We start from the raw sequence: 16,834 nt of genomic DNA on the forward strand, positions 1-16,834 counted from the left end.
AACTGTACACCAAGGCAGAGAAGTGCGAGTTTCACCAATCATCCACTTCATGCCTGGGTTATGTAATCAGTCCGGAGGGGGTCGCCATGGACAATAAGAAGGTAAGTGCAGTATTAAAGGTAGGGTAACAGATTTGATCCTGAAACATTTTTAGTTATGCTGGTTAAAAGTCTCCTCACATCCTGATAGCAATCACTGTGTTAAGTTGTTTAAATGTATTTGTAAAAATGTATGTCATCTGTGAAAGGCGTAGGACCAAAAAATGTTCAACAAATCATAGATTTCGGTCCGAACGGACGTTTCCTTTTATGTCCCTCATACGTAAGCGTAATTTGAATTCCCACCGCGCAGCGAGTCCAAGCAGATACCATACGTCATCGGCGCGTTCACGTGCGCTCTGTCTGTAAACAGCGAGAACACCAAACTTTTCTGCTGAATTGACAACCTACACAGGAGCAACAAAACTAAATGCATCTTTTATAACAACAACAGCAAAAACTGCCTGGATCAGCAAGAGAAAAAATCCAAATTAACATCGGTAACTTTACTGCTTTACCGCGAGATGAAACAGCTGCAGGAGGCAAAGCGTCTGAAAGGGTCGTTGCACTGTTTATTTTGGTAAGGTAGGTACGCGATATGTTTGTATTGAGATGGATTCAGATATTATACTTTGATGAAACGTTGTGTTGCTTATGAAATTTGTGTTCGTTTACGGATTAGCATAACGATATAGTTACTACGTCTACACAACCGAACGTGTGCTTAAACTAATTCTGATGTAAACCAGTTGTTTATGTTGGTTATTTTGGAAGTGTTATTCACTTTGTACTGCAAAGTTTTCTCACTGGTGAATGAGACGTGACCGTCTGATCTGTGCGTGTTCATGTGTTTGGAAAGAGGCGTGACTTTGGAGAGCGATTTGACTTGAGGGTGGGATCGGGATTTCATTGCTAGGCGGCTACGTTAGCATTTTTCAAAATGTGTTACCCTACCTTTAAACTGGCCCAAACCTCAATCTGTAAAAGAGTTACAACGTTTCCTCGACTTTGCTAAGTTCTACAGAAGCTTCATAAAAAACTTCAGTCTCATCGCCGCACCTTTAACCTCCTTTGTTCAAAAAACCTGTCACAAATTAATGTGGAGTCCCGAGGCAGAACGTTCATTCGAAGATCTGAAATCTATGTTCACTTCAGCCCCTATTCTTCACCATCCTGACCCAGATTGTCCATTTCTTGTAGAAGTAAATGCATCCAGCTCTGGAATTGGTGCGGTTCTATCCCAAAGACAAGGCGAACCCTGAAATGTTTCCCTGTGCATTCTTTTCGAGAAAGCTGAACTTGGCTGAGCATAACTGTGATGTGGGTAATTGTGAATTATTGGCCATGAAGGCAGCACTAGAAGAGTCATGGCATTGGCTAGAGGGCGCAAAACACCCATTCACCATCTTCACCAATCAGTCAGCTAAACGTCTAAACACCAGACAGGCAAGATGGGCTCTATTCTTCACACGCTATCAATTTACCATAATTTATCGCCCTGGCTCTAAGAAAACCAAAGCTGACGCTCTGTCTTGTCAATTTGATTTCCTGCCCCAGACCCTCAACCCAGAGCCCATTATCCCACCCTCCCTTATCGTTGCCCCGGTTCAGTGGAACATTATGCAGGAGATCAAGCAGTTCAACACTCAACCTACCACCCACTGATTGTCCTGCCGATTGCACCTTCGTTCCATCATCCCACAGGTGACAAATCATGCAATGGGTACACACATCTCTTACCTCTGGTCACCCAGGTGTAAACACAACTCTGCAAAAACTAAAGAATGAGTTCTGGTGTCAGTCTATGTATCAGGATGTGAGTTAATTTATTAACGCTTGTGCCACTTGTGCAGCCAACAAATCCCCTCGCCAAGCCCCTGCAGGCCTCCTCCAGCCCCTCAATGTGCCACAAAGACACTGGTCACACATTGCTGTAGATTTCGTCACGGATCTACCTATCTCTTAAGGTAACACAGTCATCTCTCAGTTGTTGATCATTTTTCAAAAGCTTGTAGGCTCATTCCCTTACCCAAACTACCGTCAGGCCTAGAGACAGCAGAGCAAGTTTCGTTATTATGGTCTCCAGGGTGCGATTTGCCGGGGGGATGCGTGGGATTTCCCCCTTTCTGGTCAATGTATCCCAGCCTCTGCTTAATTATTTTTATCCCCAGTGGGGATAAATTTATCCCCCCTCAAACTGATCAGTGCTACTACACTAGTGGCAAGACGGATCACAAAAATGTGCTACTTTGGCTTGCTCTGATATAGCTGCCGAGCAGCCTCTCTGTATTCACCACTCTGCAGACTTGCTCAATGTCCCGCCCACGGCGCTGTCTGATTGGTTACACACCCGGTTACACCTCACGAGTAATAGCCTATCAACACTTGCGAGATGGTTGAGGAGCTGTGTTTGTCGAAACAAAGGAAGGCAGCATATTCAGCAGTAGGGTTGTTGCGGTGACAGAATTTTCCCACCGGTTAATCAGCACGTGACAAACCCGGTGATACCGTGATACAGAAGTGCGCATTTTACTTTCACTTTTGATTTAGATGCAACTGTTGTTTAAATCCAGCGCTTGCATACGCTGCGATAAATCGCATATGAATTTGCGTGCAAATGCAAGTGCAACAGCTGGTTTAAGTGCTTGGGTCAATGTGCGCAGGTACTTCTGACAGAAACTCACCAGTCCCAAGCAGAGCAACTGGCTATTCCTCCATAAAGCGCTGCTTGAATGATGGGTTTATTATTATTCTTAATGAAAAACACAACAACAAAACGATCTCGCCAATATTAAACATCATATATGTATCTTATAACAAAAACGAGTAAGCACGCGGCTTCTGCCATCGTCTGCTCGCCGCAGTCTGACAGGAATAAATGAAATCTGACACCCGCAGCCGCTGCTCTGTGATGACGCGCGTTCAGCTCCGCTGAATTCAGACAGCAGACACATTCAGTTGTAAGTGTTTGCTCTCTCTAACGAAACTAAATGATTTAATTACAAGAAAATATCAAAACGACGGTGAAAGACGGTGTCGCGGTGGGCAAGTGATCTAACCGGTGAGAGGCTGAAGCACCGTTAATCACCGTTTCACCGACTATCGCAACAAGCCTATTCATGACAAGGAGAGTTAGTGTCCCAGTCACACCACGGAGAATGGCCGAAGTTACACATATGATAAACCAGTTCGCGTCCAGTTCGTGACTAACGTAATGCATCTGTCTTTTATATAATTTTACTGTAGCACAGTATCGCAGTGTAACTTAAAGTTAACGTTATTACTTTAAAAGCAGAAGTAAAACTGTTTCTACTGTAATGGTTTAACTTTGCAATCAATCCGTTGTTCAGCAAAGGCTAGCCTAGAGAAGTAGCCTATTAACCGAAGTAAAGTGCTGTAATGTGAACTGTCAATGCGATAGAACAATAAAATCCGAAATGGACCACCCACTTAGCCTGGCTCCGCCCTCCTACGTGCTTCCGCTTAATTTTCATTTCGCTTCAGCAGTACGTCTGGGATTTCTCTATAGAGTTTCGTTTTCTCCTGCAAAAATCTGCAGGACCAATCAGCGAATAGATGGGGGTGGCTAAGAACGATGACGTTGAGGTTGTGCGTCAGTTTGAGTTGTAGTTCAGTAATGGCAGCGGAGAAAAACGTGAAAAAAGCTATTCGGTCCGTTGTTGCAAAACTGCCGAATAAGTTAAAGCCGGAGCAAGAACCAGGTTTGCTAAGTTTTTTTTGTCTGATTATTCTGACTTGTTGTTTCCGGACGGTTTCGGTGCATGATATACGTCATGACCACACGTTAGCGATTGGCTTTGGCAGATCCTGAGTGACTCTGGGCAGATCCAATAGTTTTAAACTTCAACAATGGACCCTCCTTAACGGAAGTAAAGCTTTGCAATGGAGCGTGACCAGACTCTCTGTACAAATGAAATGAATGTACGAGAGTCTGGTTGGACCAGGCTACCACCCACTGTCATCGCTAGCCTTCTGATACAAATAGTTTTGCCATTCATAAATAAGTGTTTTGACATGAGTGGCAATGGCATTATCCACGGTACTGGGAGGGGGATTTAATTCTTGCGTGTTTTCTTGTTGTGCATGATCACAGTTCATATGTGTGCGGAAAGGGTTATGCTGCTTCATGAGTTAAAAAGAAAAAAGATTTTACAATTCCTGCAAATGCCATGTATGTATCGCTGCAGCACGGAGAACCGCAGGTGGGATGAGTTTACGCCGCAAGTGGGAGGAGCTTGCACCGCAAGTAGGAGGGATTTCAGAAATGTGCAAGTAGGAGGAGTTTACGCCGCAAATGGGAGGAGCTTATGCGGAAATCCTGCAAGGACGGCGGTGAATGAGTATGGCAGGAAGTAGCGACAGTAATGAAAATAAACGATCAAATATTTAGGTCCCTGATCATGGTTTGATTTCTTACAGCTTTATTGTGTGTGTATCCAATACCACTCACTATTACGTTGAAGTCACGTCTTTACACCTTTTACCATACTTTGTTATTATTGTGTGTGTCCAATACCACTCACTGTCACGTTAAAGTCACGTCTTTACACCTTTTACCATACTTAAAGTGATGGTGTTTTAAATTCGCTGTCGGCCTTATTTAAGCACATGTCTGAATATTAGCTACATATTCTACAATATCAAGTAAATGAACATATTAAAATGTGATGCAACTGGATTTAGTGAAGTAAATGTGTAAATACATGAAAACCATGTGGCTAATATAAAAAAAAAGAGTTACCATCCATCTTTACTGCATAATTTTTTTAAATAGCAGACTAATTTTCTTCTGAACATGTTACACATATATTACATTTAAATCTCAGGGTGGATAAATTATTTTTTTTAATGAATAAAATCATGTACCAGTCACTCAGAATTGATTGCAAAAGTGTTTATTTTGTTTTATTTTTTTTGAATTTTTGGTTACTTGTGAGGAACTCATTAGAACTCATTAGAACTGATCTGCAAGCATTCAAAACTGCAAAATCCAGGGTGGAAGGTTTCTGAATAAATTCCCTGGAGCTCACCTCGCTTTCCCTTCCCAGCATAACCTGGTGGATACACAAGAAGCACAATAAGAACTAGGGTTTATAGTTGAGAGTGAACATTTAAAAACATTAAGAATAATTTCTCAGCTCTGTAGGTCCATGCCATGCAAGTGAATGGTGTCCAGAACTTAAACTCCAAGGAATGTCATAAGTAAATTAGATTTTTCATTTTCCTTTAGATTAACAATTAGTTTATTCATCAACAATTTACACAAAAAGTACCAGGTGTGCAGCATTTGTACTCAAACCCACACTCCAAACAAGTGGAGATTGAGTACATTTTCCAGAAGAGCTGTTTGTAGCGAGACGACTTATTTTTCCAGCATGTAACACCTGAGGTGAAAAACAATTAACATAGCATTTAACATTATCAATGATGTTGTTGTTATGCATTTAATTTTTTAATGTCAATATTTACTTTCTAGCCATAAGAAGTGTGCCTGATTCTTAAACTTGTCATCCCTAACTATGTCCCTGAACCTTGAGCAGGTCAATGACAGGGTCATGTAGGCAGCATCTCCTTCTTGAAGAACAACTTCAAGAAGCTCTTCAGCAACGCTCCTGATAACTGAAAAGATAGCAACAGTTAGCACAGGCTGTTAAAGAATGTTAAAAAGCACATTATAGAACATTCAACTACCTTGAAGATGAAGCATGATGGAGGGTCGTCGTCTTTTAACAGCTCATCCTTAAAGAAAAATATAAGTGGATTAAAATTGTTCTATGATACACATTTTAAAATCATCATTACAATTGATTATGCATACCTTGCTAGAAACAGAGGGCACAACTGGGGTTTGGTCTGCTAAAATAAAGTAATTTAAAATTAGCTGACCAATATTATAGTTATATAATTTGAAACCCAGCATAGTATATGTATTTTGTTTTATATCAAAGTTCTTACTTTCACATGCATGTAAAAAAAATTTTCTTACCAGATGTTTCAGGGAGTGCAGAACATTCTTCTTCTTCTGAAAGAGGATAAGAATAAAAAAACTGGTAAAATTATCCATAAATTTTTAATTTTACAAAAAATATTAGCAAAATGTAAAAAGCTGACAATACCAGCAACAACAGCTCGTTTTCGCTTTCTCCCATGTCTTCCACAATTTGATTGTCATGCAACAAATAACAAATAAAGTAAGAAAAAGAACAAATTAAATTAATTGAATGCAAGGATGCATTACATTAAGTACAGGTAATTTTTTTTCACACTTACTCTAAAGAGAAATTGTCAAGCAAGATGGCACACCACCATTTTCTTATGTTCTTCATGTTAAGCTGTGTACATAAAGTAATCATTTAGTACAATTTTCAATTATATTAAAATGCAGCTACAAAAAACAAATACTTACTTCAGTGAAGTCAAACTTCTGTCCAAGAATAACATACAGTGCATACTATAATATACAAGAAACACCAAAAAAGTTAAATGGGTAACAGCAATTGATTACACCTCGATGTTCCTCATTTACAGTACATTATGTACTTGCCATCAAGACAAACACTCCACAGTTATTTGACAGCCTTTGTCTTGCATTGTCCTAGTAATGAAATCAAAAACACCATAAATGATTAATTGATGTGATAAACACACAACAACTTGTAAATTAAGAACTTTATACATTACAGCAGAAGCTGTGATCATAGTCATATGGGACATCAAAAAAAAATTCCTACCGTAATGTCATTTAGGACAGTCTCCGACCATTGTCCTGGTGTCCCAATTTTTTGGGCAAGATCTCTATCAATTAAAAAAAAGACAAAAAAAGACAGAGGTATATGAACAATAAATAAAGATGAGCAAAAATGCTTACTTGCAGTGGCGTGTTTACCCACCACGCAAACCACGCAATTGCTTGGGGCCCCACGGGCTTGTGGGGCCCCCTACTGTCCACAAGCGGTTAACTTATTTAATGATTTTTTATTTAATGATTGCAGAGTTATAAAAAGTCTGTGTGGTAAGCATTCCGCTTTTTTCTTTTTTTTTTTTTAAGATCACACACTGAAGTTGCAGTACTGTATTAATTACATCATTTTATTTTTACAAGGAATTTGCCAGCAAAGGATATATCTGAGATAGGCTTAAAAATATTTTTCTGTACAAAAGGGAGGCCTTTTGGAATAAGTTTGGAAACCACTGCGGTAAAACCAAGACCTTTATGTTTTTGACAGATAATGATTCTTTATTCTTTTGAATAAGACAATGGGCACTATTTGTATTTTTAAACCAAGAATTTTTTTCTTAAGGTTGGGGCATGGGGGGCCCCAGGTCCTTGGACTTTGCTTAGGGCCCCCAAAATGGTAAACACGCCACTGCTTACTTGCAAGCATGGAAATAAATTTGGAACAGTTGGGTTGGAACAATTTGAATGAACGAATGAACAAACAGTAAGTTAAATAAGATAAAAAAAAAATGTATGGTCTAAAACTGAACTACCATACAATTTGACGTCAACATGAAATCCAAATTGACCCAGTTGTACTTTTCTTGCTGTGCGAGACTGATCAGTGCACATGTACGGAATGGATATTAGCAGAATAGATATTATATTCACATAGATGTTATAGATATATACACACACAAGTTTAACTCGCATCAAAAAAGTACAATAAGTTGGAATTCAGTTTCATGTTAACCTTATAAGAGGAACAAAAACAAGCAAGCAGTATGGTTTCAAACAGAACTACCATACTGCTGTTGTGAACATTTGAAGGACCTGTATAATTGAGTGTATCTGGCATCACTTAAACCAGAGCCACAGAGCGAGTCAAGAAAGAACAGTTGTCTTTCCTTTGGCTTCATAATCTGAAAAATGTCCGAGAACACTTTTACCTATTATAGTGCAACAAACTTTTCAATAAGGCAACTTTAAATGGATTGAAAAAATTGGTTAAAATTTTTATATATATAATATAAATATATAAATAATATATAAATAATTTATATATATATATATATATATATATATATATATATATATGTATATATATATATATATATATATATATATATATATATATATATATAAAACATTTGGTCACATAAAAACATGACATTAAATTATAATTTAACCTGTTAGCCTGCACCCCCACTTATCCCAAGAAATTGCATACCGGGACTAAAACAGATACAGTTCATGAACCCTTTGCACTTAAAGTATAAGTATGGTCTCATTTGAAATATTAACTTACAGCAATCATCCAATGGCCTAGTTCCCACTTTAAATGGCCTGGTTTCCAAGATGGAAGTAAAATGACATCTTTGTTGCAAATGTCCACCTTTAAAGAATAATTTATCCACACACAAAGTGTTATAAATCTTTAGGAGACACAAAAAAGTATATACACAGAAAAAAAACGTACAGAAAAATGGTCCAATGGGTTTGCAGAGGCCGGTGGTAACCAGGTCAGTGAAATGTAACTGCTGGTCACCCAGATGTCAATGTTCTGTAACACAAAGTAGGTTTTACAGTATTTACACAATGTTTTAGTTTGTTTTGTAATTTACATTGTATACTGTTGATATGTAGTGCACTGGTATTGTAAATACTACAATACCCTTATGGACCCAATTTGTGCAATAACCCTTAGACAGGAATTCAGAATCTGCATAAGAGGCACAATAATAAAATCTATGATAATGCAAATTACACATCTAACACATGAGTGCATGTTACTCCATTGTCTTACCATGGCCTCTACATTCTTCTGTAGTCCTAATGTCAAGAAGTCCTCACGGGTAAGTGTTTCACCATAGACGCGTACAATATGCTCCTTAGGATCCATGGCCTCATCCAGTACACGTGAAACCTAAAAATGAAAACATTCCTCATATTAACTACAATTCTATCTTCTATAGGCCTTTCATTACTATTGTTAAATCTCAATTGGTTGATAATTTATATAATTAACATACTTTATATAATTGTATGTCTCAGCCGTTAAACTGCTCAGTGTAAAATTATGAGACATCGGTATGATTTTCATTAAAGCTGCTCTGAAATTTTGTACAATATTATAAAACTGGCTTGACTTGATACCTTGTCCTGTAGTTCTGCGTTCAATGGATGTTGCCAACACCTGGAGCTAGCACTGACATTCTGCAGTTTAGTAATAGCCTCATCTTTTTGCAGAACCTTAATGGTGTCAGCATTTGGGATATCTTGAGATAGACCTAAAAGGGGAAAAAATAATAATCGTAGTACACATGCTCATGCAAAAAAAGTATGTTACAAACACATGTTACCTATAATAAGTTGCCCATTCTTGTTCATGAAGGTTTGTCTGGTTCCCATTAACTTCTCTATTTTCTCCACCCTTGAGGTGTTAAGCTGGGTGTTGTGATGGTGGACTATATTACGAATTAGAAAGATCTGAGAGCTGGGTGCCATCATGTTCAGAAAGTAGTTGTTTTTCTCCATTTGAGAAAAGAATTGTTCTACTACTTGGGTATTAACCTTCCCAGCCAGTTCTGGCACCAGAGCAGTTCTTCTTAAAAAATCCTTGGGATCTTTCGCATTCGTTTCATGTAGTTTATCATATAGCACATAATGCTCTGAACTTCCTGTTGTAGGATGCCCATTGATATCGGGGGGATTTCGTGGCTCTGTTAACCAGGGAAGATTAACCTTTACCTCGCCCTCTTTGGCTAAAGAAATGTTTTCTTCTGTAGGGCAAAGTAGTCTTCCCTCATGTGGAGCAAATGGCAACATCAACGGGTCCCTCAGATTCCCATGTGTTGCCAGACCTCTGGCAAAATCATAAATGGTAACATTTGGTAAATGTTGCCAGGACAGTAAAATATCAACATCAATTATAAAAAATATAAATTCTTTAACTTAAACAAAACCATAATCAGCATATGGTGCCTTACCTGATGCACCCCATATTTTCTCAAAAATCTTATCATAAGTACTCCTACTCCTAATCTCATTATGGAGCCTGAGGATAAGGTCTGTTTTTGAACCACAGGGATCCACCCCACAAGCTTTGCACAGTTTCTTGACATCATCAACCTGTAAAGTTGAAATTTTTTGTAAAACTATGATACATATTCACACAAACAAGAAATATTACAAATAATCCTGACCTTCATTTTCATGACTTCCTCGAGAAGTCTGTCTTCAGTGATGTCTAGCTCTGCCTGCTCTTTTGTTTTTGCTGGGCGGTGTACTTTTTCCCACTCTGTGTTTAAAACCACATCAGATTTTCGAGTTTCTGGTCCAATCCACGGTGCCCAAAAACCAAAGGTCGGCTTGACAACAAATGGATTCTCCTCCCCAACTACATGAGAAAACATTTAAATATATGTTGTTTTAGTTTGTTAATCAGCCATTCAATAGAGGCAGGTACAATTTACTTCAGTGACAAAGAAAAAAAACATGTCTTACCCTTTACAAACCCAAGGGAAATAATATTCAAAGACAGAGACTCCCAGAAGTCTCTCAGATTAACTTCCCCAGTATAATCGGTTGGATCCGGTACCTCACTCACTGCGTAAGGAAACCAACATTCTTTCTTCCTCACCATATAAACAAAGCCTAAAACAAACACTGTCAGAATAGCTTTGTTGTGCATGCTGTCATACCTGGCATACTGAAAACTCCCTTTTTATGAAGATCCATAATAACCACAGGAGGATGAGAGCCACAATTGATGCATGCATATTTGTAGTCATGTTGCACCAATGCTTCAAAATGTAGGTAACCATGAAACAGATGGTTATGTGAAGGAAGCTTTAAACCAGATGCAAGTTCCATTGCTTTGAAAACTCTGCCTGCTGCATTATGAGTCTACAGACAAATATAAAAGTGTTATACTTTGTGCCAGATATTGTTACTTGGTAACAATAAGCAGTAATTAGGACTCTGGGAAGGTATAATAAACAATATATACAAAGAGAGAAAGAGAGCTTAAATTTTTAGGAATAAAGGCACATTTAAAATGTACAGGGACCATACCTGGAGTGATGCCCTTAAATACAAACACAAGTGGAAGCCCATGAGAATATGATTGTTAAAGTTGTGGATTCCATGTTCCCAGTCTTGGTAACGGTACTCCATTCCACATCTTAGACATTTCCTTAAGTATGTGCTTATTCCTGAAATTAATAAATTGATTAGACACATATATGTGAATATAACAGCATGCTATAATATTTAATTTCTTATAACACTTACCTTCATAGACACATGTCAGTGTCACAATCTTAGCTTTTGCTGTGATAAGGATGGGGTCACTTAGAGGCAAGTTATAACCACATTCAGTGCAGAACTTTTCTGATGGCACAATATGCTTTGGTGGGGGAGGATCAAACACTCCTTTGCAAAGATTTTCAGGAAAACTTGTTGGATACCGTTTTTTATCCATGATATACTTTAAAATTCTCTGCAAAAGTTCTTTTCCAAGTCCAAGCGGCTTTTCCATCTTTTCCTTGTCATCTTCTTGATGACCATCCAAGTTATCTTCTTCTGTTCCAGTTGATTTGACATTTTTAAAAAGGTGTCTATTAGTTTGAAAGAGGAACCACTTTGCAATATACTTATGTGGGCAAGACATACGTGCATTAACACAGGGACAATGCCAGCTGTTTCTCTGGGCATCATACATAACCATCACCCTTCCCAATCGACTGTAATATGATGGTTTGTTCTCCAAGACAGACACATAATGCTTTTTGGGTGGCCCAATTTTAACACCCACAGCAAGTGGAGCACTTTGGTCTGTTGCCTCCTTTAGTCGAGCAAGACACATCTCTTTCTTGTTATCTGTAAACCATTTTTGCTTTACAAGCTCACTCAATGTGTCCTCCTCAAGATGACAGGTGTTTGAGGGAGATGAACAAAAGTCAAGTGACCTTAGGTGAGAACATCTAAATGCTTGATGCCCACTCCTACCTGCTACATCATAAAACAAAGAGCAGTCATCCATCTCACATTCACTTGGACCTCTCAGCTTTTGTTTAACATGAACAGGAACAGGTGGCCCACAGAAATTTTTGGCAACTGCAAAAATACCATTTCTTGCATCAATGCACTGGCTGGCAAGGTGGCGATCTGCACACACGTCAATTTTTTCAGTTCTATGCTTTCTTCGTATGTGTCGTTGTAAATTTTTCAAGTATAATGTCACATTACATTTAGGACAGGAAACTTTTTTTTGACTTGATTTATGATGTCTTAGCTCCTGCTCCACCGATGGAAGACCCCAGTGTTTCTGGTTTGTGGTAGAAGGCTGGTCAGTTGGTCCAGAAACTATTATGGGCTGCTGGTCCCTGCCCTTACTGGCCATTGCTGATGGCTGGTTAGTTGGTCCACAGTCCATGGTTGGCTGATGGTCCCTCCGCTCACTGGCCATTGCTGATGGCTGGTTAGTTGGTCCACAGACCATGGTTGGCTGCTGGTCCCTCCACTTACTGGCCATTGCTGATGGCTGGTCAGTTGGTCCATGAACTATTATGGGCTGTTGGTCCCTGCCCTTACTGGCCATTGCTGATGGCTGGTTAGTTGGTCCACAGACGATGGTTTGCTGCTGGTCCCTCTGCTCGCTGGCCATTGCTGATGGCTGGTCAGTTAGTCCATGAACTATAATAGGCTGCTGGTCCCTGCCCTCACTGGCCATTGCTGATGGCTGGTCAGTTGGTCCACAGACCATGGTGGGCTGCTGATCCCTCTGCTCACTGGCCATTGCTGATGGCTGGTCAGTTGGTCCATGAACCAGAGTGAACGATTTTTCGCCCTGGTTATTAGCCACAGTCCTGGTGGCTTGTCCACCTGCACTCTTATCTGCTGTATGAATAAGCAGGTGTTTTGTAAAGTCAGTCCGACGTATTAGTGTTTTGTCACAGTAACAACAGTGGTAGTGAGCTGTTTTGCGACACAAGAGGTGGCATTTATAGATTTTGAAACCTGAAATAAAAAAAAAGTTAACAAATTTCCACTTTTGTCAATAATTTTTGGATACAATATCCTATTCATAGTGAATATAATAATATTTTGGTCAACTTACACCCATGTACTACCACCCAAGATAAATGGGACTGAAGGTGGCCTGTTGCCTGGAAGTTTTCATCAAATTTTATATTGTCCTTAGGACAAAGCGGACAGTGAAATTTTGTGCACTTGAGGCACTGGTATGCCTCAAGAGTGTCCTGCACATCTTTCACTGATAAGTGAACCTAAAATACAATAACATGCGTTTCACATTTATTTCACTGATTGTTATGAGTAATACATTTTATAAAATAATATTAAAACAAATGTTTCAATTACATTACATTACATTGTGGTTTACGCAGAAAAAAGCATAACTACAATGAAAACTTTTAAAAATGAAAAGTTTTAAAAGAATTGCATGCATTGTATAATTAAAATAGGAGTTGTAAAGTTATTCTAATATCAAATCCATTTACAAAACGTTCAAGACATTTACTATTTGAAAATCAATGCAGTCCTAAAACGTACAAAAATTACACTGCCACAATACCTTATTATGGTCTTCAGAATCCATAATCTAGAGAGCAAGTTGTAGAAATAGAATTCAGAAAAGATTTGGTCATGCACGTTACAGATTTTGTAATTTGTGTGCTACTAAAAAAACTACAGAAAATGTATTTGGATACACTTTCCCCCTTATTTTTAAGTACATCAAGACTAAAAACAGCGTACAAACGCCATTATGAAATGGTCTTCTTTAAAACTTATAAACTACATAAACATTAACTTTTATAAAAACCTAAAATCTGTACAGCAAACTTACCTCTTCTTTTCAACTTGCACGCTGACATGTGAACGCGGTTTTCTTCTTTGTTTTCTGATGGATCGCAAAAACAAAACGTACACATTACCGCCACCAACTGTGTGGAGCGTAAACACAGGTGATACTAAATAAACCAATCAAAATCCTCTAGAAGTTTGTACAGCCCACTTGCGGCTTAAGCTCCACCCACTTGCTGCTAACCCACCCATTTGCAGCTGGCTCCGACCTCCGTTTATACCCATCTCGCAAATGCAGTGATGAAGTTCATGTTCTCATGATTTATTTTTATGAATTAAAATGTTTTGAAATGTGCTGTGGACAGAGACGCATTCATTTTTTTCTCTTTCGCGCAGGTTATGTTTTGAAAGACGATGTCCTGTAGCTCAGGATGGCCCCACTTTTCAACAGGCCCACCTAAAACTATATAAAAAAAAACTACTTTTACAATATTCTAATTTTGTCAAGAATTATAAAAAATTGTCAATAAGCTTAATTTCTGCTAAAATAGTCTACATGTTCAGTTTTAAAAACCATTTTAAAAAGCTGGTTATATTATATGTTTCTGCGCAAGTTCAGCAGACAGTGAGGTTCGGGTTTGTTCCGATCAGAGCTCGTGAGCGGAAAGCGCATTTCTGAATAGCCTATCAGAAATATTTTAATTCGAAATATTAAAAAAATTAATATTATAATGGATTTTTGTTAGGTCGGACAATAATTACCAAATTTCTCTCTCGTATTGCTCCTCATAACCACTGAAACCAGTCGAACCAAAAGTCAAATTATTATGGATGGAATTTAAAAGTGTTGGGTACTAAATGACTCACAATGAAATATGGTGGGTAAACATCCCCTCCCTCTGTTTTTTTCACAAATCGCACCCTGATGGTCTCCCTGAAGACATTGTTTCTGATCGTAGCCCCCAGTTCATGTCCAAGGTATTGAAAGCTTTCTTCAAGGTACTTAACATCAACATCAGTCTAACATCTGGTTATTACCCACAGTCAAGTCGAACGTTTAAATCAAGAACTCACTAAATTTCTCAGAATACACTGCCATTAAAATCGGAACGATTGGTGTCGCTTCCTACCTTGGGCTGAATATGCACAAAACTCCATTAAGAAAACAGTCACAGGATTTCTCCATTCCAATGTGTTCTTGGATTCCTGCCACCTATGCTCCTCTGGGATGATAAACTCACAGATGTTCCTGCAGTAGACGCCTGGTTCATCAGAAGCCAAGAGGTATGGAACCAGGCGCATGTTCATCTGTCTCGGGCGTGTGAAAAGAGCAAAGAACAAGCAGACCGCCATAGACGGCCAGAACCCCCATTTTGTCTTTTGAAAAACATGTAAATAACATTACTCGCTCTGCATACTTTCACCTACGGAACATCAGCATTCTTCGTCCATTTCTCAGCCCCAATTCAGCAGCCATTCTTGTTCACGCTTTAGTCACTTCACGCATTGATTACTGTAATTCTCTTGTATTTGGCCTACCTCACAAACTCCTTCACAAACTTCAACTGGTCCAGAACTCAGCTGCCCGTATAATTACTAGAACCTCTTCCATTGAGCATATATCTCCCGTTCTCTATCACTTACATTGGCTTCCAGTTAAATATCGGGTAGAATATAAGATTCTGCTTCTCACTTTCAAAGCTTTTCATAATCTAGCACCCTTATATCTCTCTGAACTGCTTCACATCTACACCCCGAAGCGTACACTTCGATCTTCCTCTTCTTTCTCCCTTGTAGTACCACCGGTTCGCTTAGTCACTATGGGGTCCAGGGCTTTCAGCTTTGCTGCCCCCCATCTCTGGAACTCTCTCCCAAAATCCTTACAAGAAAGTGATTGTCTGGTTACTTTTAAATCTCGTCTTAAAACGTACCTATTTAACCCTCTGGGGTCTAAGGGGTTTTTAGGGCCCTGGAGAAGTTTTGACCTGCACTGACATTTGTGCTTTTTTCAGTTGCTTAAAAACATATTAATGGCAAAAGTCTTATAACACTGCATTCAGCACAAACTGGGCTACTATATTATATGATTAACATGTATGTACATGTTTGTATTTTTGAGAGAAAAATGTTTATGCGTGGTTTTTGAAAAAGATAAAAATTTAAGTGACTGATATAAGTCCACAAAACTCATTCTAAACATGTTTTCCCAAGACTTTTCAAAACAGGATCCAGTAGTCTAGAGTTTTTTCTTTAAAATGTTGTGAAAATCATTCTGCTTACTCCTTCACATAACACAATATATTGATTTACAATTTCAAAGTCACTTTTTGGTTAGGAAGGCAATATGCAAGGAGGCTGGAAGCTCTTGAATAATCTGTGATTGACAGCTGAAGAACAAAACAATTGCATAATGAGCTGCATAATGAGCCTTCAGGCAGGAATGTGAAGACGCCATTATTGTTACGTGTTTGTTTGTGAAAGCAACATAAAAGAAATGCCTTCCCATTCGTGATCCTGCGTTAAATAAACAAAGCACACACACTCGCGTCTGTCTGGAGATTTAGGCGCGTGTAAACAAGTATGTGATGTGTGCAATCGCATCTTTTATAATGATACCGCAAAGCGCTTCAAATATGAGGCATTGTGTATGGAATGATATTCCGGACAATATTAAAAAGGAATTGCAAATGGTATTTGCAATTGCGTTTCCTACTTGTGGGTGTAAAAACTGTGACTTAATTCAAACGCAAATGCAAACTGTTTGCATTTCTGTTTACGCGAACGTACAATATATGCCAAATTTCAAATGTAAAATCAAAGTCCATTTGCAATTGAGTTTCCTATGTCTTTCGAGTTATGACCCTGCCATATTTCAATCTCAATTGCAATTCATAATTTGCTATTTCACTTTCTCTAGCATCGCGTACGGATCTTGCCAAAACTCAAATGAAATCGCAATCCTCTTTGCATTTGCGTTTCCAATGCCTGTACTTAAACTTGTCAATCA

General features: G+C 38.7%; 2 protein-coding genes across 6 annotated transcripts; both read right to left on the minus strand.

Annotated features, from left to right (window-relative positions):
- Positions 1–4,993: 4,993 nt before the first annotated feature.
- Positions 4,994–9,893, minus strand: LOC135758099 (uncharacterized). 5 transcript variants are annotated; one of them, XM_073815099.1, is made up of 17 exons: positions 9,360–9,893; positions 9,154–9,287; positions 8,804–8,923; positions 8,672–8,719; positions 8,477–8,560; positions 8,306–8,392; positions 6,791–6,854; positions 6,604–6,654; positions 6,466–6,510; positions 6,330–6,391; positions 6,176–6,210; positions 6,046–6,081; positions 5,878–5,915; positions 5,751–5,798; positions 5,529–5,678; positions 5,333–5,443; positions 4,994–5,113 (listed from the first exon to the last, which is right to left on the minus strand). In XM_073815099.1, exons 1-7 carry the CDS (start codon positions 9,823–9,825, stop codon positions 6,798–6,800), a joined length of 996 nt encoding a protein of 331 aa, XP_073671200.1. In that variant the 5' UTR covers positions 9,826–9,893; the 3' UTR covers positions 4,994–5,113; positions 5,333–5,443; positions 5,529–5,678; positions 5,751–5,798; positions 5,878–5,915; positions 6,046–6,081; positions 6,176–6,210; positions 6,330–6,391; positions 6,466–6,510; positions 6,604–6,654; positions 6,791–6,797. The 5 variants fall into 5 exon arrangements, with proteins under 5 accessions (XP_073671200.1, XP_073671199.1, XP_073671198.1 ...); XM_073815098.1 differs by having other exon boundaries at positions 5,002–5,443; XM_073815097.1 differs by having other exon boundaries at positions 5,002–5,678.
- Positions 9,894–9,951: 58 nt separating this feature from the next.
- On the minus strand, positions 9,952–14,000 carry LOC135777878 (uncharacterized). The gene is made up of 9 exons (XM_073815126.1): positions 13,871–14,000; positions 13,598–13,624; positions 13,121–13,289; positions 11,293–13,020; positions 11,074–11,213; positions 10,701–10,905; positions 10,504–10,605; positions 10,203–10,396; positions 9,952–10,128 (listed from the first exon to the last, which is right to left on the minus strand). The coding sequence occupies exons 2-9, from the start codon at positions 13,619–13,621 to the stop codon at positions 9,952–9,954; spliced, it is 2,739 nt and encodes a 912-aa protein (XP_073671227.1). The 5' UTR covers positions 13,622–13,624; positions 13,871–14,000.
- Positions 14,001–16,834: the final 2,834 nt, after the last annotated feature.

This window comes from Paramisgurnus dabryanus, chromosome 6, assembly GCF_030506205.2.
Source record: "Paramisgurnus dabryanus chromosome 6, PD_genome_1.1, whole genome shotgun sequence".
NCBI classification, from domain to species: Eukaryota; Metazoa; Chordata; class Actinopteri; order Cypriniformes; family Cobitidae; genus Paramisgurnus; species Paramisgurnus dabryanus.